Below are 21,311 nucleotides of genomic sequence, written 5' to 3'. Positions count from 1 at the left end.
ATTGCTCGTGCTGCAAAGTCAGGATGCAAATAACAAATTGGCAGACTGGGATTTCAGAAGATTCTGCTCATATCTGAGGGAACAGAGAAGTTACCGCAAGATTGCTGAAAAAAAATGAGATTGATGATTTCATTGTCTGGAAAATGCATATCATTAGCAAAGGCATACAGCAAGGGCAAGTCCTTCCCTGGCCCTGTGGAAGCCCATGGGGAAGCTTGATGGGACTTAGTCCAAACGTTGCTGGTGTTACTCAGGCAGGTCAGGGGCAGAGGCATTACTGGGCTCTGCCCTGCCTGACCTGTGCAGTTTTAAGCCTGGGAATTTATGAAAACAATATATTGCAGGACATCATGGTGTTAATGTCATTTTTCTGACCAGATCCACTCAATAGCCCCAACAAATCCCAGTGATGAGTCAATTGTCAGTGGTCAGTGCCAGCACAGAGTGACACTGCAGACCACAAGGCGGAGAGAGAAATGCTGAGACAGCCTAATGGAGCATCCAGCTCAGTACAAACAACTTACATGTTTTGTTTTGTTCTTTTAATTCTTGGAAAGAATTAGAAAAGGATGGCAAATTTCACCAGAAGTGAAAGAAAACCACAGAGGTCTTTGTCTGTGGATTAAGCGTTTTCAAGAACCAGCAAGAATAAATGTTTTCCTGCTTTCACTGCTTTCTGTACCTTAGGACCAAGCCACATAGGATATTTGTTGAGACTCCAACGTTTTCTTATTTGGACTTGGTTGTTTTAGAGTACTTGTTTTGCAGGACTGCACATCCCAGGGAAGGAAATTAAGGTCAGAGATGAGAAAAACCCACCTAAGGGCCTGAAATAATTTTCATTTTTCCAAGACCACCCTGTGTGGGAATGATACATTTAAAATGGGTGGAACCTCTAAGCCTGGAATTGTATCAAGTTATTCATGAAAAATCTCTGAGATCTTTGTGTGGACCAAGATATTTGGGTGGTACTTTCTCACTCTTTCTTCAGAAAAGGCACTGTGGCCTCACAAACTGAAAACTAGCCTTGCTTTTTCCCTGACTTTAAAAATAATTATGTATCTTGAAAAGCTGTCTCAGCAGTAGTGAAGGAATGGAAAAAAAAGTCCATTATATCCCCATGGTTTCATACAGTGCAGCTGTGCTAACAGAGTGCACAGAGACTGAGACCAGGGGAAAGGCACGAAATAGTGCATGAAATGAGCAGTTGAATTTAACAGTAAAGCTTCACGTAATGCAGAGATCGATTGTCCAGGTATCCCATTGCAGATGGCAGGTTTTTGCCTTTATATTTTAGGGGGAAAATCCAGAATAAAAATTAATAAATAAATTCTAGCACTTTTTATTAATAATTTTTTTTACTGAAATCAATGAGGAAATTACTATCTTACAGGAAATCTTTCTTACATTAGATTAACATCTTCAATTATTCTTGCAATATATTTGGATTACATATCCCTATTCTGTTTTGATTTTCCTTCTGGCAGAATGTCTGTAGAATGAAAGTCCTATATGAAAAGAACCAGGTTTATAATGAATTAATCATATTTTTATAATATTTGTTGTTTATTGTTATTGTAATTATTATTTTTTATGTTAATATAGTATAATTATTGTAACTGGATTATTAAATCAGTTTAAAACTATCTTCCTTTTCTTTTAGAGGAGCAAACATGCATCAACATACAGCTTTCAAAAGTCTCTCTTAGGTCTTGGTGCAATTATTAGCAATTGCTAATAATTTTAAAAATATTTGTGCACGCATAATGGAATGAATATCAACCAAATGTAATATGCAGTTGCCACAGTGGCTCTATTCCCCCTGACTCGACTCTAACATGCTGGTGGTTAGTTTATAACCCTCTTTAGGTTACAGCATTTTAACGTTTCTCCAGTGTTTATTTATTCTCTTCCCAAAGAATGTTCTGAAATATCAAGTTTACAACCTGTGGCTCATGTGATGGTAGTGGAAACAATTAAGCAAGAAACTTTCAAAGCCACCACTGGGATTTTGATGCCCAAAGTCATTAATTTTAATAAGAAGGGAGCTGCCAGTCGTCTTAAGTGGTTTGTAAAATCTCAACCCATAAAAACACCTCTCTACTGGTTCCAGTTTACAGGGAGCTCAGAGCAAGGTAAACACATGTAACAAAATAGTAGGTGTTAAAAGGTGGAAAGTACGTGTTCAGATATCCCTAAGACAACTCAAGGAATCAAAGAGCAGCCCCAGCCTTGAGCTGGCACACGGGGGCTGCTCCTGCCTGCAGCATCTCAGGGAGTTGCTGCCTGATCAGAGTGTGAGGCACAGAGAAGGAATTCAATGGAAACAGAAATCTTGGCTACAGCTCAGTTCCAGTGGCTTCCATTGGCCACCCATTGGTCTCTGCTGCCATCTCAGGACCCTTCCTACCTGCCTAAACTCTCCTGTCCAAGTTCACACTGTGTTATCCTCCAAGCTGCTAAATGGCTGAATTTGGATGTTGGTACTTCACTGATCCACTATCGTGGTTGGATAAAAATTAGGAACTCTCTGCTGTGGCCTGAGAGACCCCCCCAATACAAACCTGTGAGAGCCTCTTCATTTAAGTGAGTCAGGAGATGGCTTTGCTTCAGCCATGAGCCTGTGCCATAGCTGAGGAACTCTTAAAGGCTTTGAAAAGCACCAAGAACTCTCAAAGGAAACTGCAGCACTGGGGAACATTCACCCTCCACATGAAACATGAAAGAAAGTCTTAATGGGGAAAAAAATTTAGAACCGGCAGATCTATCTGTGATATAAAATAGAGCATGGAGTGAGTATGAGTGAGTTTGGAAAGGACTCACTGGGAGTCTGAATGATTGAGAAAAGAAGGAAAAAAAGGTATTTTCTTGTGTGTTTTATTAAGAAAATCAACCACGGAGAATTTTAGAACCAGTTTTAGAAAACTTTCTTCTTCTCCTCTATCTGTTGTATGATCTCTGAAGAACTTCATGAATGTTGGCTACAAGTGACAAGGTTACTGTAGTATTTGCCAGTGAGTCTTATAGTAACAATAATTAATTATCAGTAGGTATTGGAAAGACTTTTGGATGAAACACAATGCAGTGGAAATAGAGGTGACCATCAAGACTGGTATTGTAACAGACTTCAAGAAAGGCAAAAAGAAAAAAAGCTTTCATTAGTAGTAGATGTGACTTTTTTGGAAGAGAACAAAATGTTCCATAAATGAAACATGTGGTTTCACTTGCGGCACATTTTGTACATTGTCACCAATGAAGTTTAGGATTTTTTATTACTTTTTCATTAAAATGTCTTACTGGTTTCACTCAGGAGGCAAAATTTTTCACGTGGCTTTAATTGTTTCTGTCATAAAAGTCATAGCATCCATGTAATAGAAATAGTTTTGCAGACCACAGCTTCATATTGCCTATTAATTCTCTCCCATTTTTTGTATGTACAACTCATTGGCCCATCCCAGGGACAGGAAAATTTCTTGCAATTAAGACTCAATATGAACTTCTACTGAAGTTAGGGGGGGAAAATAACTTTATGTCAGTCCTGGTTTATTAGTTTTTTGTTTCAGCTATCTTAGCTCACAATAAGTTCACATGGCTGCATACCAAAGGAGAGAGTTTATATTGACTTTCTTCTAAAATCAGTGAAACTCTAGAAGATGAAAATAAAAGGTCTTTTTCTGCATCATTCCAGTCATGTACAATAGGTGGTAATACTTCAGACAGGATTGAAGAGCTCTGGCAGAATTGTTTCAAGGAGGCTTTGAAAAGGTCATTTACCCCTTTTTTCTTCATTACCTGCTGGAGTTCACGTCTCACATATCCTATCCCAGCTGCCAAGCTTCCATGCTTCTATCATCAGCCTAGGCTTCCTTCTCCCCAGTCCTGACTGGATGAGGAGATATAATTCTTGTTGCAGTTAAAACAGTGACTTGTTTTCTACAGACGACACCCAAATCTGGGGGAGGGGGGAAACAAAAAATAAAAGATAAAGAGATAATTTATTAATTTAAGATCCACTTCTCTTCAGGTATTTGTTTTTCTCAAAGAGAGTAATTTGCCAGCTTGGAGCTAGTTTTGTCATTTGACCTTCAGCCCAGCAGGGGAGGCAACCCCTACCACAGACTCCAAGGCCTCTAAGAAATCATTAAAATGCCAGAAAACAGCAATAGAGTATCTGTTGCCTTTTCCCCATTTTCCAGTTAAGTGTTTACTTGAAAGCTTCTTACGAAATGCCAGTGCTGTCTTTATTGCTGCCCCAGAGCAAAGCCTTGTGCACCTTCTCAGCAGTCAGGGACACCCACCAAGCAGTGCAGTCTTCTGCTTTCACCTTTGTTTTGGCACCCTTCCTCCTTTACTCATATTTAGATGTTATGTTTTGCAGTTCAAGAACAACAAAGACAAGCCCAGCCTTGGAGGGACTCTCAGTGACAGCCCTGCCCCCTGTCCAGCTTTCTGAGCAGGTCCCACTGGCATCTCCCTCCCTGAAGCCACAGCAGATGGATGAAGAAGACAGCCTGTCTCCTCACCTCCTGCTGCCCGACAGCATCAGCCAGCTGGAGGAGTTTGGCAGGCAGAAGAAATGGCACAAGAAGCAGCACAAGCACCATCGCCAGAGGCAGTTCAATGACCTCTGGGTTCGGATAGAAGACAGGTGAGTCATGACTGCTCTGGTCCCTGTCCTCTTCCTGCTGGCTCCTCACTCAGTGCTCTTTGCAGATCCCAGCTCTTGCTGATTAGACCATGGGGAGGGTCAGTCAAAGGCTAACTGGGAGACACAGGGAGTGAGATGATGTTTTTGTAGCCTAATGAAGAGCCAGGAGGAAAATAGGCATATTCATGGACATGTTTGTTCAAAAAGTAAAGAGGCAAAAAAGAGTTAGTGCTTAAAATATTTAAAATACACAAAAACAAAGATTTGTCAGATGGAAAAACAGGAAAAGAACAACAATAGAAAATACTCTGTGCTTGTTGTTTTTCTTCCAATAATTCTTTTCCTATCTGTACCAGCAGTTTTCATCACAAAGGCTTGCCCATTTTCCAACCATACAGAATATTCCTGAGAGTTCTTAAGATTCTGACAAATTTGACTTTCAACCTTCTTAACTGTGTTGTGGCGCTGAAATGTTTTAACATCTCAGACTGCACTGAAAATAGCAAACTGAAGCAAAATGAAGTACTTAACTAAATCCTCCATGTGACGAATGGAGGCAGGCACTTTTCCATGGCTATTCCAATCTTGGTCTGAGGTTAAAAACTCCCATTCAATGTTTGAATAAGAGCCTTCGTGTTTGACCAGGGCTTCTCAATGTGTGCTTTTAGGATTCCTGGGCAATTTATTCTCCCACCTCTAAAGCTCTTAGTGCCTTTATGCAGACCAAATCATGGGCAGATAAACACCCACAATGTTTATTGATCTTCTAACAAGTAAAAGGAACTAAGTAATATGCTGGGAACTGGCTGCTCACCTACACATATAATAATTGTCTTTGAGCCTTACGTATTCCCATTTTCATAGCACCTAAATTCCTTGAAAGTCTCTCAGAGATTTCTCCCTTTGCTAAGGAAAAAAGCTTCACATATTTGTGTTTTCAGATTTTTATTATTATTACTTTTATTTTTATTCTTTCTTTTTAATGGAGCAGTTACCTCATTTTTTGTAGTTTATTGTTTTCTCAGGGTGAATGATGTAAGGGTTGCTATTAAGGTGGTGCATATTAATCTTCATGTAATAAGGCTTTTTCTGAGGTCTGTGCTAGCCTTGCAAGAAGGATTCATGTATTTTCTTTTCAAAGTGTGTGTTCAGTGCTTGGATTCCCTCCACAGAGGATGTTTAAGCATGAACTAGGTGACATTTGGTTCCCCATAGCTGATTGCCTCAAATACAAAGGATTTTTCTGTCCTTCTGCCTGGGGGCTGCTGACTTGTGGTGTCCCATGATGTCCCAGCATTTCACAAAGGTCTGTGGTCAAGTTCCCCATGTGTTGTACAAGTAAGGTGTTTAGATAGGTCTGGTGGGAGGCTGGCACTTGGGCACAATCTTCCCACTTCTATCCTATCTATCCAGAAAGGATATTGGATATTGGCAGTGGAAATGTGCAGTTGGGAGCTTAAGGTGGTGCTTATGATTTTTGCGCATTTTGCTGGTTTTATTAAATGTTCTTAAGAAAGGGATTTAAGATGTAGTTCTGAAGGTTAGAGTTAAATTATTTGCTGTGTGCTCCTGTGAGATTTCACCTGAATCAAAGCCTTTTATCCCTCTATTTCCATTTCATAGGGGTGGAGTTTGGGGTGAGGAAACACAAGTTTCCACTCCCACCACGCTGGTGATGAACCAGACACTGTGTGTTGCCTGCCTTGATGAAAGATCCCAGGGAGATATTAGTGGGAGATCACAGACCTAGAAATGAGGAAAGGCTGGTGGAAGAAGGGAAGCCTGCCTTAGTGTTTTCAGATGGTTTTAGTGCTTCTGCAGTTCTGGAGTAACTTCTGGTGTTTTCCTGGAAACAAAGCAAAACAAAACACAAAAAATTAAAGTTCACTAAATCAGAGACTCACAACCAGCTCTGGTTTTCCCATAAATTGGATGGGGTCTCAACTTTCATAAACCAGCTGCTGCATATTGTGCTTTTGGCAGTTGGGTTTCATCAGCATTAATTGCAAGCTGGACCCTGCACAAAGCAATAAACAGTGAGTTCTCTCCAACTGGTTCCTTTCTGATTGGCAAGAAAAGAGCACAAATGTGTGTCTGTGACCAGACCTTGTATGGTGATCATTTTTGGGAGGAAACAAGCAGGGTGGCTGATCACACAGGCAATAGAGTGTTAACCTGTGCAGGAGAGAAATGTGGACTTCTTTGCATTGCCTCAGTAATGTTTCAGCAGTGAGACTTGGCACTCATTTTTGAAGGGTAATTGGGGTACTAGGGAGTTCTTGCTCTGGCCTGTCCCAAAAATCCATTGTGCAGTTGCCTACATTTCATTTGGAGTGCCCCATGTTCTGTGTGGACTGAGGTCTCTGCATTTAGTATTAACTTGAGCTATGGCCCTGTATTTCCAAATGGCTGTTCTTCCAGTTCCCTAACTCACCAGTTGTCACCTGAAACTTGAATTGCTCACCTTTGAGACAAAGTAGAGGGATTTAGGTCTTTGTTACAGCTTTTGGGGGAAAGCTCCATAAAGCTCATTGTTTCCATGCAAGGTCCCCAGGATTCAGCTGTTGGAGCTGCCTTTCAACCTGAAAAGTCAAAGAGAAATATGCAGGTGGAGGACAAATCCAGGCAAATTTAAACCAGGTTATTGATTCCTGTATGAACCTCATTGAACTGTGAAATGACTGTGGTTCATACAGCTCTTTTCCAAAGCTTTATTGACCATGGATTAGAGGACTTTATGAGCCATGAATTGCAGGGCTTTTATGAACTACGCATTTCTAGGCAATCTCATACACTTCCATGGAAATCTTAGGGTGTTTTCTTAAGCTACCAACAGAGAAACAAAGGAAATGAACACAGGAGAACAATCTTAAAGGAACATCAAAGGTCTGACTCCAACCTATAAAAGCCAGGAAATCCATAATTAATGGTTCCACTAAGACTTCAGCTCTCATAGTCATTCGGGTCTGATCCAAGGTTATGGCTACAATCTGCAATGGCCTTGTGAAAAATGAGTCATCATTTAATGCCTCACATCATTATTAGTGTTTACTTTCATTTGTACCTTGGAGATTGTCCTTTTCTTTTTGTTCTGTCTTCACAGCTGAGGCATTTGAGTTAGCACCCCTGGGTGGACAGTGTTTAGATTTGTGTGTTGGAGGCTTAGTACTGCTGTGGAGGATGAGAAAGCTTCTGCTCTGTCTCCTCCCTGTCTTTCACAGAGCTAAGATTTGCTGATCTCCTGGGTAATCGGCTGCACTGAAGGCTATTAAAAAATAAAAAATGCTGATGAAATGTGTGGTTTCCTCTCCCTTCTGCCTCCTTCCCCCAAAATCTAAACAAACTGAAAAAGTCCTGCCTGACTGCAGTTTCTGTTTGAAATGGCTTGTCAAGAATCAAAATTGAATGGAGATTTCAAGTAGCAAGATTTTTTTTTTCAACTACTTGATTTTGAAGAAATGTGCAGATCTGAAGTCTGTCCTGGGGAGAAATCTGAACTTAGACAAGACTCAAACCCTGGCTACCTCCCATAGCCAAAATTCAGCTGGGGCAGCAGGATTTTTGCAACCCTCAGGCTGCAAGGCTGAAGTTTGGCATACAGAGTATCATTGTTTCTGTTGACACTGTGTTAGCTGGGCTTCCCCATGTAATATAAATAATTAATTACAGATCATTCACTGGCTTTTCATGGCGAGATGCTCAGTTAATTGAAGGAATAGAGAAATGCCTCTGAGGTTTCAGAGTGGTCAGTGAAGGGCAGGTCAGGACTGCACCTTTGCTGTAGCAGGCAAAGGGTTCAAGGCTGCCAACAAAACCAATCCAGGAGAACAGAGAACCTCTCCCAGCTGCTGGGGGGAGTTATCCTGGGACCTAAGGCAAGGAGGGAGGAAAACTCCTGGGAAAAAGGAGGGAGGGGAGTTATTAACTAGGAGGGTGTTATGGGAGGGGTGAGGTTTGGAAGGAGCAATGACAGCTAGAGGATGTGAAAGAGAGAAGTACAGTGGTGGGAAGAAAAAAAGTAGAACGGATGTAATGGGCAAGTTAATTCTCACTGTCCAGGAAGAGATCTGGGTGAAGGTGGTGTTTGGAAAGACACTAAGGACACACACACTTCAACAGGAAAGAAATTAAGGGCAAAGAATTGTCCTCAGAAGAGGGAAAAAAAAATCTTGTCCCAGATGTAAGCTTAGCCCTGCAAAAGCTACCATTAGTGGGAAATGAAATGAATTCTCCCTGTAAGTAGAAATGGCAGCTCTCTGATAGCCCAGTGCAGACTGTTCAACCCCAGATGAATGCAATAACATCACAAATATCAATTTATTTTGGAAGAAGCAGTTGGTTTAAGGGGAAAAAATGTATAGCAGTGATGGATGAAGGGAGACAATATGTAATAAACTACACTGAGTTTGCCTGTACAGAGTGTACCTTATCAGTTTGGATGGAATTTAAGCACTTAGCCTGTTATCCTTTCTTTCAAGACAATGCAGTGATGGAAAACAGAACTCTGTCAACTCAGACAAACTTTTAATTCCACTTAACTGCATCTGAAAGGTAAATTTCAGTAAATTAATCCAAATTGCTTCCTTTTCACAACACATGGTGCTGAAATACAGTACTTAACTTCATTAAAGAAAAGACTGCTTTTATTTAGAGGAGACCTAGACACCTTTGAAGTCTAACAGGTAAATTGTGGTCAGATGATTTCCCTCCATATGGTAGCTTTGAGCTTGAAATTTCCATCACTGGGGCCTTGTTTGTTTAAATTACCCTGTCTGCCTCCCTGGTCAGGACACTGCTCGGGGAGTGCCTCCTGATGCTCATGGGGAGGGGGATCACTGCTCCTCCAGCCTGTGCAGCCAAGGAAGCAGCGTCACCTTTGCATTTATTTGCCCTGTGTTCAACCAGGGATGAGGACACAGCTTCAGGATTTCTCTGTCTTGCAGGGCATGGCATGCAGATATCTACAGTCAGCAGAAGAACTTCAGGGTTTGTCAGTTTGGGTGCAAGAGCTTTCTGTGATATGGAGTGGTTCCAAAATACTTCCTGGGCAAATAATCTCTCCTGGTTCTTTTGTGGAAGGTGAACCTTTATATCTTGAACTGGCCTAAATTCTGCTCTTGATTTGCCCAATTTTTTTGAACCCTGGTAGATATACAGTGTCCAGAAAAAGACATTTTGGGCAGTTCAGCAGTGCATCAGTTGGTCTTTCTTCCTCCCAGCCCTGCCTACCTCTCTCAGACATGCCATCTTGCTTCTGTGAAGGCATCCTCTGCTCCTGGTGAGCAGAGAGCCAAATGAGGGAACACAGCATGTTCCCCTCCTTAGTTTTTTCCTGTTTCTATTTGATCCTCCTTTAAGGTGAGCAGATGGCTCAATGCCTCCTTTAAACAAGCACTGGCTCTGGCAGTTCTGTCATCATGCCCTTTGCACAGCCCCAGGTACACGAGCCCTCCAGTGAAAGTAAAACAGGAGCGCGGTGTAACTCAGCACAGTGACAACAAGAGGTAAATCTCCCGACTGTAACAAATGATATGGTGATGACATATCCTCCCTCCCTGGATAGTTTTTATTGAGGCTTCTTGGATTATCAGGTTGGTCAGAGTGCACAGAATATATTAATTAAAGCTGTGGAACCTGGCCTCAGCACACAGCTCTCTAATGCATCTCAGTAACGACGGGAAGTCCTGACATTCATGTCCAAACCTGCAGCATCTCTGTGCTAATAGACCTTCCCTGTCAGCTGGCTGTGACTGATAACTTCTTTCCCCTTGTAAAGTCAAAGAGTTAATTTGTTATCCTCCAGATGGGGCTGAAAAGATGTGCAGCCTCACTTTTACCTGCTAAACACATGAAATATCCATGTGTTTTACTTTGTTCTGTTGTTCTTAATAATGTGCTGCCACTGTGGGATGAGACTAACATGGATAAAATTAGAGAAAAATAAGCAAAAGTCTTACATGTTTGCTTTCACTATTACTTAAATGTCTCAGCTTCAGTATGACCAATTCATATGAAGCAGTATGCAAATGGTGTTTTAATGAAAGCTATAAATACCTGAAAGTAAAATCATTAAAGAACACAGAAGTCTTTTGGAAACATAATTTGTGTATAGATTTCAGTTTTGTTTCATTAAACTAAATTCTCTATTGGTAATGCATTAGGTATTTTATTTTAGTGAAATTTAAATCGATCATGAATATTAAATCCATATTTCTGAAGGCGAACAAGTAACAAAATTGGAGCACACAAGTTAGGATTTTTGAACAATGAGGTATTTTTCAGCAATGGCTATCCAAGAGCACTTTCTGTTCTTTCCTCCTCAATGCTGATTAAGATTTAAAATACAATGCAAGATGTTTTATGGAGCCCATGAAGAGCTTTTTTTTCCTTTCTTGTTTTCTACTTCTCATTTGAGCTGTGCTGAGTAAAGACAGTCTGTAATATCTATTTATATCTGTCCCAGCTTGATGTATTTCTGACTGGGGCTGGACACAGCCTTACAACTGCTAACTTTGTTAAACTGCCTAAGATCTGTTTGATGCAGCACAAACAAAATGTTTTCTTAGGATTTCTTAGGATTCAAGAAGCAGCAGTGGCTGAGTTTAGATGATCTCTTCCTCTGTGATCCCCCCTTGTTGTACTGTTTCTCGCCCAGTGCAGCCTCGTTTCCTCATCCACTACCAGGACTTCTACCCCTTGCTATCTTTTCAGTTCCATCTTGCTCCATCTCCTGCTTAAATATTCTCTTTCTCCAGTGCTCTTTCTACCTGTCTTTCTAAACTCTGGCTGCACTTGCTTGTATGGGCGCTGGAGAAGGGATTAGCAAGGGACCCCTCCTGCATCTCCATCCGCTGCACTCACCTCCACCTCTCTGAGCTCGCTTTGCAGGAGGCTGTGATCACACAAACACTGCACTTTGCTCTTCACTCCATCCATGCCAATTAAAGTGGAGTATTTTGGAGCCTGCAGCCTTCAGCAGAATCTCTGAGATGGGGACATGTGTCGCTTGCATCTCATATATCCTTGTCACCTGTCATTAATGCAGACTGCAGGAAGTGGGAGGCAGAGCTGGGCATCCTCTCCTTCATTTTGTGACCAGGAGGTGCATCTTCTCCACATTACTTCATCTTTGCTTTTCCTACCATTTTCACATAGGTGTATGTGTGTCCAGCTGTACTGCAGACTGGACAGACAGCATGGAATCCATTCTTTGCTAAATTCATGGATATCATAAAGCAATCTAGGCTCTTTCTGCTGATGTTTTCCCTTCTCTTGACAACTTGGCAGCCTTGTGGGCAGCCTCTGTGGCAGTGGCCAGTGCCAAGAACGTTGGGGTGAACCATGGTCTAGACACCTACAATAATACGTCATTAGCAAAACCTTTATGCTTATGCATTGGATCAGTTTTATATTTCTCATTTGGCACTAAGCTGAAGAAAAGGTGCCTGTGGTTATAAATGTAGGATCACATTTCTTTTACCTGTAGTTTGTTTTAATGTTAGTATTGAGCTACTGTGGTCAAATAGGTTAGACTTTGTTTAAAGTCTTGAGATTCCCATCCACAACTACTCAGTCATAAAAACAAGGCTTCAGGATTAGATTTGTAGTACAAAGTGTCTCCTGTAGAGCAAGGCAGAAAAGGAGCTTATTTCACTGGAAGAGTTAACACTAAGTGAGTTTGACTGTATTCTGTGTTATTGCAAGACTTTTTCCCCAGCTATTTTTAGCCTGTTCCAGCAGTGTGTATCCCACTGTGGTCTGCTATGCATGAGCTTTGCTGTGAGGTTTGCAAACACTTGTATTTCTGTGTTGTGAGAACAGAGCATGTGTGTGTTATTGGAGCATGTGTTCTGAAAGGAAGGGCAGGCCATGCATGTGATCCATGCACGTTTCTGTTGTTGCCTGTGAATAACCATGTACAGCAAATAGGCTCTGGAAGAAAGCTTGTTAGCAGATGTCGTCATGGCCCTTCCAATTTATAAATATCAGCCTTGACATTTATATTTTCCATGTCCAGGGCTTTCACTAGCCAGATGTTCTGAGCATTGGCTTCTTGGAGTCTTTAACAATGACTCCTCATGGCATATTATCTATTGCACACACACATACACAAATAAAAGTGATCTGGCTCTTATCAAACAGATAACATGGGAAAATGCACTCAGTACCCTCAGGTAATTCCTCTAAACCTGAGCTGCATTTTAACACAGCTCTACAAAACTCTTTATATTCACTCAGCTGAAAAATAAGTTGTCTGATTTAACAGGCAGAGAAAATTCAATACCCAGTAGCACATTTACCCTGCAGTTTAGGGTGGGTGAGGAGTGTGGTTTGTGTTAACTCAAGGCTGACTGCAGTTGCAGACACTAAAAAGTGCTGAATGGGCTCGTGCCCAGGCTGAGTTGGGTTCCTCAAACACATGAATGGGTAGTAAAGCACCTGCACTCCCTGTATTGCAATTCTGGATACAGAGGTTTTTCCTTTGGCAAGGAAAGAAAATGCCAGAATAAACCAGCTCAAATGCCACAACCCCAAGTTGGAATTTTCTATTTGAGTGCCCTGCATATCTAGCAGTATCTAAGCCCTGAAAATTGCAAATCTGCTGTTCCTCTTAGCAAAGTAATATAAAATCCATAAAATACAAAGAAATTCATCTTCCAGTGAGTTACTGTAAAGAAAGAGAAATGTCTTTAAAATTCAGTGGAATTTAATGTCTTTAAAATTCAGTGTTGTGTGCAAACACACAACACTGTCAGTGCTAGCCCAGAGGAAAAAGGTAAGGGATACGGGATTTATTTCTAATTCTGCTATTCCCCTTCTGACTAGTGAATTTCATGGCCTGGAAAATGAAGTGAGGAAAAGTATGACAGGGAGTAAGGCCACATTACTGTTGTGGTGGGCAGCTGCTTTATAGGAGGGGTTTAACCACAGTTATATTGTGGTATCTAATAAGACAGATTCATTGTGGAGTGAATCAGGAGGAAACTGGATTCCCTTACACTCCCAGGACCATGGGGTGCACAGCAGGCTGGAAACCCAGCAGGATCCCAAAGGGCAGCTTTGGTCTAAGTCCAGTTACTCACTGGGATGAAGGAGAAGTAGGATTTATTTGAATTCATATGGTTTCAATGCTGTAAAAGCCGGGTTCCTGCAATTATGAAAATGCCAGGCCAAATTCAGATTTCACTCAGATCCTTTTCACAATTCCTGAATAACTTAACTGAACAAAGTGAGCTTTATACCTGGGGCCTGAGCCCAGGCTGAGGGAGCCAAGCTTAGTGCCTGGCGTCTGCTGGGTGCCAGGGATGCCTCATGTGGCAGAACCATGGAGAGACATGCTGCACACCACGCTCTCGGAAGCTCAGATCTGCAGAGACACCTCAGGGTCTGGGCTATGACACCTGGCTGGGAGGGGTTTTCAGTCCTTCCAGCCCTACAGACCAGCAATCAGCTTTTTATGAGCCACTGATGGCATCTCCAGGCTTTCAGTGGCTTTGGAAGTGCTTGAGGAGAAGGGGTTTGTGCTGTGACTGCTGTCACCGTATTTGCTTTGCCAGCAGCAGGAGGAACCCAAACCTTGTGGCCAATGCAGCACTTCAATGTGCCTGGTAGCTGTGCTCTGTGAACCTTTTTTTTATTTTATATGTGAGTCTAAGAGGCCAGTGCTTCTATTCAGGGGTACAAGCCTGAATTCGATAGTGCTCCAAATAACAGGTTCAAAGATCTGACCCAACCTTAATTATTCTCACTAAGAGAGACACTGGAAAAATACAAGCAGAGAGCAAGAAAATGAGCCCAGTGAATTAGAAAGAAAAATGTGATACAGACTAAGCAAAGAGAAAAACTGTTATGTAGAGATGGAAAAAGAACGAGGAGAAGGAAAAAGAAAATTAAAATCAAGTGGAAAAACGCAGTATATTGGACATCCATTTAAGCTGGTTTATATTTTGGTTGTTCATTCTGCTCCTTAATACATTGCACAGACATCTCTATAGCTGAAATAATTTTATCTTAGAGAACAGTCTCCGAGAAAATACTTAATTTGACAGGATGTGTTAGGTATTTCCCCACTACCACCTATTCTAAATCATTTTAAAATCTGGAGGGGAAAGTCGATATCTTTTACAGTGTTTAACAAAAAAGTGACAGGGTCAAGTATATACATCTCTATGAATGTATGTGTTCCCCAAGCACATCTAAACATGCATGGTTAATTCTGTGCATCTGCAAAAAATATTTGAGCCATAGGGCCCACACAATGCCAAACAAACACTTGAGTACACAGAGGAAAGGGCAGAGCAAGTCATTCTGGTTCTAATTAATTGAAAAGCTGAGCCCGAGATGTAAAATATGGATTACAGTTTTGACAACCCCAAAAAAATAAATTCTTTTGCATGTGAGGCTGTGTTGGTGAGAGCAGGCAGTTTGCAAAATACAGACAAAAAACGGATATTCTGCTCATGCTTGGGATTTGGTTCAAAACCACCTGGTTGTAGCTCCATCAAATTAACTCCTTATGCGTTGTGTATCAACAGGTTGCCCAAAAATCTTCACTGGCAGGGTTTTTCCAATGCTAAGCCCATCTGTGTTTGTGCCCTTGATGTTTTTGCTTACTTTGGCTGCAATAATGCAGTCATTATCTGTTCAAGGAGCAGTGGAACAGTGGTTATTTGAGCTGTGATGATGAGTGCCTTAATCACACACACAGATCAGGTACACAGCCAGATGTGTGCAGTGGGTGGGGGTGAGTTTGGGGATGGTTTGGAGCCTACATCCCTATTTAGACTATGGTGAGCACGTCCTGGCTCAGATGTCAGTGCAGAACTGGTGGAACAAAGGGCTCTGAGCTATCCCCTCTTAGCAAGGGCCTGGGTAAAACTGGGATGCATTATCCCAGCTCTGTGATTGCCTCATCCCACTGCAGAATCACAGGGGATATTCCTAGGATATTAGAGAATCATCAAAGCATTTCTTAGAAGGGCAAAGGAAAGAGCTAATGTTGTCATCTCCTGTCTCAGGACCACCCAGACACTACTACAAATCATGGATCTTCAGCTACAGTATCTTGAATACTCTTCACAGGGATTTTAAAGAATTTAATTTCTTTTTTTACCTCTTTTTTTTTTTTTTTTTTTTAAGGATGACATGTAGTTTCCTGATGGGCTGGTTTTAATAAGGTCAAAATCTTTGTTGTTGCCATATCAGAGAGGAATATAACATCTTTTAGTCATTAGATGGGAATGGGGTAATTACTCAGAGGGTGTGCTTCAAAGGTTATTCGTTTTTACAACATTCTGTGTTTTTACACCATTCTGCAGTTGTCTGGAAAGGAGCAGCAGGCCTGATTCTGCCACAGCCACAGGTGTGGGTGCAGGATGTGTATTCACTGGGTTTTCCTAAAGGACTTTGGGGCAGGACATTGAGAAGGGCCATGCACAGTCTCCTCTGGGAGTGGGGAGGGCTAAATCTGACCATGAGGTGCAGGAATCCTTCCCACAAACTGGAAGTTCACCTCAGAAAAGGGCCCTTGGACTGTGCTGGAGTTGTTTCTCACCTGCTCATTCCCTGCCTGCTGGATGCATCCCCCTGCCCACTGTGTTCCCCAGCCCTCAGGCTGCACTGCTGTGACAGCAAACTCCCCTTTCCCTGTCTCAGATGCAGCAGACCCCACTGCCCCATCCACCCCTGTCCCCTCCCATCCCTGTCCCCTTCTCTGGCCCCACAGCAGATGATCCACTTTGCCTTAACGATGTGACCCACCTGTGGCTTTAGGATGCCCTTGCTCAGCCTCACTGCAGGTCAGTGTCTCTCCAGGGCTGAATTTGTCATCACAGAGATGTTTTGCAGGTGGCCTGAGCCATTGGGACCTGCAAATCAGAGCGAGAGCCTGCAAAACACTTCAGGTTGTGTTAATGCTGGTGGTGTCACACCAACGCTCCGAGGTCCTGACTCAGAGCAGAGCCAGGGGAGTCGTAGCACTAAAGTGATTTAACGAGGTTTTGATGGCTCCTCAGTGGGTGACTCGGGAATAAAAACCAAATCTCCTGGCTTCCAGCCCACAGCCCATGCTGAGAGGGGCCCAAAACTGCACCAGAGGAATCTGAGCTGCATCTCAGCATGCAGCCTCCTCCTGCTTACACCATCATGGCCCTCCTGGAGCCCCTGATCCGAGTGAGCCACCTTTTCCTCCTTCGTGTCAAACTCCAGAGCCAAGATCCCATGGAAGGGACAGCAGCTGCAGCCCTGCTCTGCCTGGTGTTGGGCAGCTGTGCAGGACTGCAGAGGGGAGCTGTGTCCCACCAGCAGCTGCTTTTTGCACTGCAGAATCAGCAGTTTTCCTCTTCCCCACCCTGCTGTCCTGACCCAATTTGGGAACCCATCCCTACCAGTCAGATACCCCAGTGGGGCCAGAGCTTGGTTGGGATTCAGGAGACCTGAATTCCAGAGACAAAGATCTTTAGAAGCAGCTCATCTGAACAACCTTAGAGGCATATCTTTGTGGGGAAAGGATTGTCCTCTGAAGATGTCTTGTTCCTTATAAACTGAGGCAGGAATACAGCTGAATAGCTTTGGTTATAAGCCTGCATGACATAGCCACAATTAAGGCCACCTTTTAAATCCTACTAAAGGCCAGTCAGCTGAAGGACTGCCTGTGGTTCTCTTTATGGCACATTTAAATATTCCATCCTTGTGTGCAGTGTCCTGCTCCCCAGCTGCATTTCAGTACCTGGTGACAGAGTGGTTCATGATCGTGGCATGCTGCTCACAGCTTTCAGAGCCACTGCCTGGTGAAAATTGTGCTTCCCTTTCCATCTTTTCCCTTGGTATCCTGTTCTTTCTCCTTGACATGAGCCATGGCAGATGTCCTAACAAGCAGAGGTGAGGGATTAGTCTTCTGCCAGGGTATTTGCTCTGCCCTTTGCCTCTGCACAGGAGGAAGGCTTACAGGAGCCTGCTTCAACAGGGAGAATTGCTCAGTGTCAGTCTCCAGAGGAGCCAGAGCACTGGAAAAAGGCAGGATCAGACCTTGACACTGCTCTCAGATGGAGATGGTTCCCACTTGAGTCTCATCAGGAGAGCTCAGATGGACAGTGAAGGGCTGTGGAAATGCTCCTGGGGCTGTTGCTGACCCCTCTGTCCATCACGTGGCTGAGGCTGTGCTGCTCACAGGGAGGCTGGGTGCTTGCATGGTGGGACATGGCCAGAGATCCAGGCTCCCAGTGACCCTGGGCTAACCAAAAAATAGCAGGGAGAAAGCTCTTCTTTGGCTCTTGCCAGATCTTCTCTGCTGGCCCCACACCAGTGTGTGATAGTGCTTACTCACTTAGCTAAGGCAATTTACTACACTACTGCAAATAAGCAGTGGCCTCCTCTGGACCAAAAACTGGATTCCCTAATCAGATCCAGGTTGGATTACTATTTTTTTTAATGAACTGAACCTTGTGAAAGTATGAGCCTCTTGGCCTTGGTCCCACAAAGAGCTTTAGGATGTGCTGAGTTGTAAGTATGTGAATACTAGTGCTGGAAGCTCTGGTATTTGCGTGCTCACAGTCCTGCTCATCTGGGACCACAGGGCTCAGCATCCTGCAGGATTTATCCCTCAGGCTGCAAGAACAGTGTCTGTAAGGAAGGTAATGATGAAGAGAAAGATGGGGAGAACAGAGCCTGTGTTGATCTAAAGAATCCCCTCCAGAAACACATGAAATAATAATATGAACATTTTGGAAGATGGGGATTTCATGTTCCTTTTAAAAGGCTACTCTAGTTGTCTTCAAAGTTAAGTCCTTGTGACATTTTTCTAGTGAATTTTTTACTCCCCAACATACTCTTGTTAACTCTTGGTTGAGCACTATTCTTTTTCTTCAAATGTGTGGTCAGACTTCTTGCCAGCCAGCTCATTTACAGACTGCAGCGGGTTGGTCCCAGCACTTTAAGCAGATGTATTTTTCAAATCTTGATGAATAAATTTTGGTGACATAAAGAGGCCTGCTTAGTTCCAAGAATAATTGTCTTCACTTGCAGAACATTATTTCTGATCACCAGAAAAATAATGTGATCAGTCCTTTCACATCTGTTCATTAAATAAAAAGGGGGGGAAAAAAAGTATGGCAAATTTTGTTTGAAAAGAAACAGGAAGCATATGCTTAATATCACTTAAGAAAACCCCTAGCCATCATAAGGTTAACATCAAATCACAAATGCAAAACAGTCATTATTGTATTTACTCAAAAATTTTCTTTCACTTTACTAGCTTTTTAGGTTTTCAATTGAAGCATGCATTTTTCAGGTTTCAATCTAGCTTCTTTCATCAGATGCTATTGTAAGAAAGGCTGTCTGAGTCAACATTTGCTTACATTTATTAAAAATAGTTGTCTTGTGTTTACATAGCTCCTTTGATCCAGAAAAATCCCCAAACACTCTGTAAGTTATACTTGAAAGGGTTATTTCCTCCACCCTGAACAGAACCACGTTGGGCCCAAGGCATGGCAGCAGATTAAGAATGGATAGAAATATCACAATAATTGGGTTGGTCCTCACCCCCTCAGAGAACCAGCAGTTTTCCATGAGCTTCAGAACAGTTCCTGGGACCATAATGGTGGTTTGGACTTTGGGGGCAAAAAGCAGTGCCAATACTGTTTGTTCTCTTGGAGATTGCCTGTTTTTCATGCACTTGGCAGATATAGAGGCAGTGGTACCTACTGCACCAAGCACAGGGCTGGTGGGATCTCACGCAGGCCTACTGTTTCCAGTTTGGAGCATCTCATTCCAGAGAAGACATGGATCAGAGCCAGGGAAGAGCAGGGGAAAAGATAGAGGGAAAGCACTTGAGGGCTTGAAAAGAAAGGTGAAGGGAATTGTTTGTTTAAAAAAGAGAAGGTTGAGGTGAAACATGGTTAAATTTTCAAAGTACATGAAAGGCTGCTGAGAAGGGAAAAGGAATAAACCTGTCCTGGGGAACAGGACGAGCCATGACCTCGCACTGTAGCAAGGGAGATCTGGTCAAACATTAGGCAGTAATTCTGGGCATCAGAAATGGGGAAATGCTGGAATGGATGGCTGGACAGACTCCTGAATTGCAGTCATTATCACTGTTTTTTGAGACTGGATGACACAAATGTCAGGAGGGGTTTAGATCTTGTTCCTGTGTCTGGAGCAGATGGGCCAGAAAGACTCTTCTGGTCCTGACCTGTGTCCTTCTGCTGTGGTCAGATGAACCCTGCTTACATGGATGAACCAAGTCATGCTAAAACTTAGTTTGTGAGCTCCCTTCAAAGTCCTCACAAGACAAACCAGAGCAGAAATTCTCTCAATGTGTTGCTGGTGTGTTTCTTTTATTTTTCAGCTTTAAAATGCTCCCAAACCATCAAGGTGCTTCAGCACATCCCCAGCTTGGAGGACTTGAATCATGTAATTGCATTCAGTGGAGTCTGTGCACAAAGCATGTGCCTGAGGCCCCATTTCTGGGGAAAGTTTTACACATTCTAATGATAGTAAGACAATGTATGAGTAATGCACTGATTTGAAAAACTGCCCTATTATCTGATCAAAAGAACAAGCTCATGAATATGATACCTCAGGTCATTTGGCTAAAACCTACCTGGAGTCTTCCAAGTTTTTAAAACAATCCCATACACAGAAGCAAAAAAGAGAGGTATGAACAGCGGAGCCAGTGGTTGCCTGTTAACCACAGATCATGTGGAATGTTTTATTAAAGATATTTTATCAGACATACAAGGCTGAAATTCAGAATATCCTGGTCTGGCAAGAGAAGATGTGATAATAATTTAGATAATTATCCCACAGATCTCTGGTTCATTTTTATTATTCTCTATGTTCATTTCAGGAACGCTCAGATCCTCCCCAAGGAAGGTTTCTGGTTGAGTTCAAGGAACTCTGCTTCAACCTCAGGGAATGTCCGAGGGTCACTGAGATCCTACATGCACATGCAAACCTGCTCAGAGGGAGTTGCAGAAGTCATCTCCTGACATCAGGGCCACCTCTAAGATCAGGTTATAATCCAACCTGGCTGTCCAGGGCCCCTCTGTAATGCCCAGGAAGTGAAAGACCCTGAGCAAGAATAAGATTCCCCTTAGAGACCTGCACTGGAGTGAGGTGGACCAGCTTCTGGAAGGGTTTCTCTCCCCATTCACTACAGCTTAGTTAGAAACTGGGACCAGAGGTTTTACAAGGACTTATAGCATTTGCTAAAAGGCATAATTCTCTTTAAATATCTCTAAACAACCTTGGCAGTTAGCTAAAAGTACATTAAGAAAATGTTTTTTATGGATAAGCTGTGATTCATTTGCTATTAGCAAATGCTTTGTAGACGTTAGTGGAAACACACTGTTCTTCTCTTGTAAAGCACTCAAGGAGTTTTTGAAAACAAACAACCCCACCTAACAGTATTTATCTTAACAAGAATGCTTTTATACAAATGTAATGCCTTGAAAACAGAAAATAACCTCATTAACTAAGGAGAAGTGGTCAACAATTCTCAGGTCCTTGAATAAGGGAGAAAAGAAAATCGACAAAAACCAATGAATCAACAACAAAAAAACATCAACCTCACACAAAACAAAATCTAAACACTTATGGAAGTTGACTAGAATGCAGAAACATCATACAGAGACAAAAAACGTTGATTTAAGGCTGCTTTAGGAAT

The 21,311-nt window shown here is 42.4% G+C and overlaps 1 protein-coding gene across 1 annotated transcript in view; it reads left to right on the top strand.

Moving 5' to 3' along the window:
* Positions 1-21,311, top strand: part of TRABD2B (TraB domain containing 2B) — a 263,307-nt gene that overhangs the window by 234,447 nt on the left and 7,549 nt on the right. Inside the window, exon 6 of the mRNA XM_063166065.1 lies at positions 4,379-4,648. Within this exon, the coding sequence (XP_063022135.1) occupies positions 4,379-4,648 (270 nt within the window). The remainder of the gene's footprint in view (positions 1-4,378; positions 4,649-21,311) is intronic.

This window comes from Melospiza melodia, chromosome 11 (genome assembly GCF_035770615.1).
Source record: "Melospiza melodia melodia isolate bMelMel2 chromosome 11, bMelMel2.pri, whole genome shotgun sequence".
NCBI classification, from domain to species: domain Eukaryota; kingdom Metazoa; phylum Chordata; class Aves; order Passeriformes; family Passerellidae; genus Melospiza; species Melospiza melodia.
The sequence above is the reverse complement of the archived record's forward strand: the minus strand, read 5'-3'. Positions and strand labels throughout refer to the sequence as shown.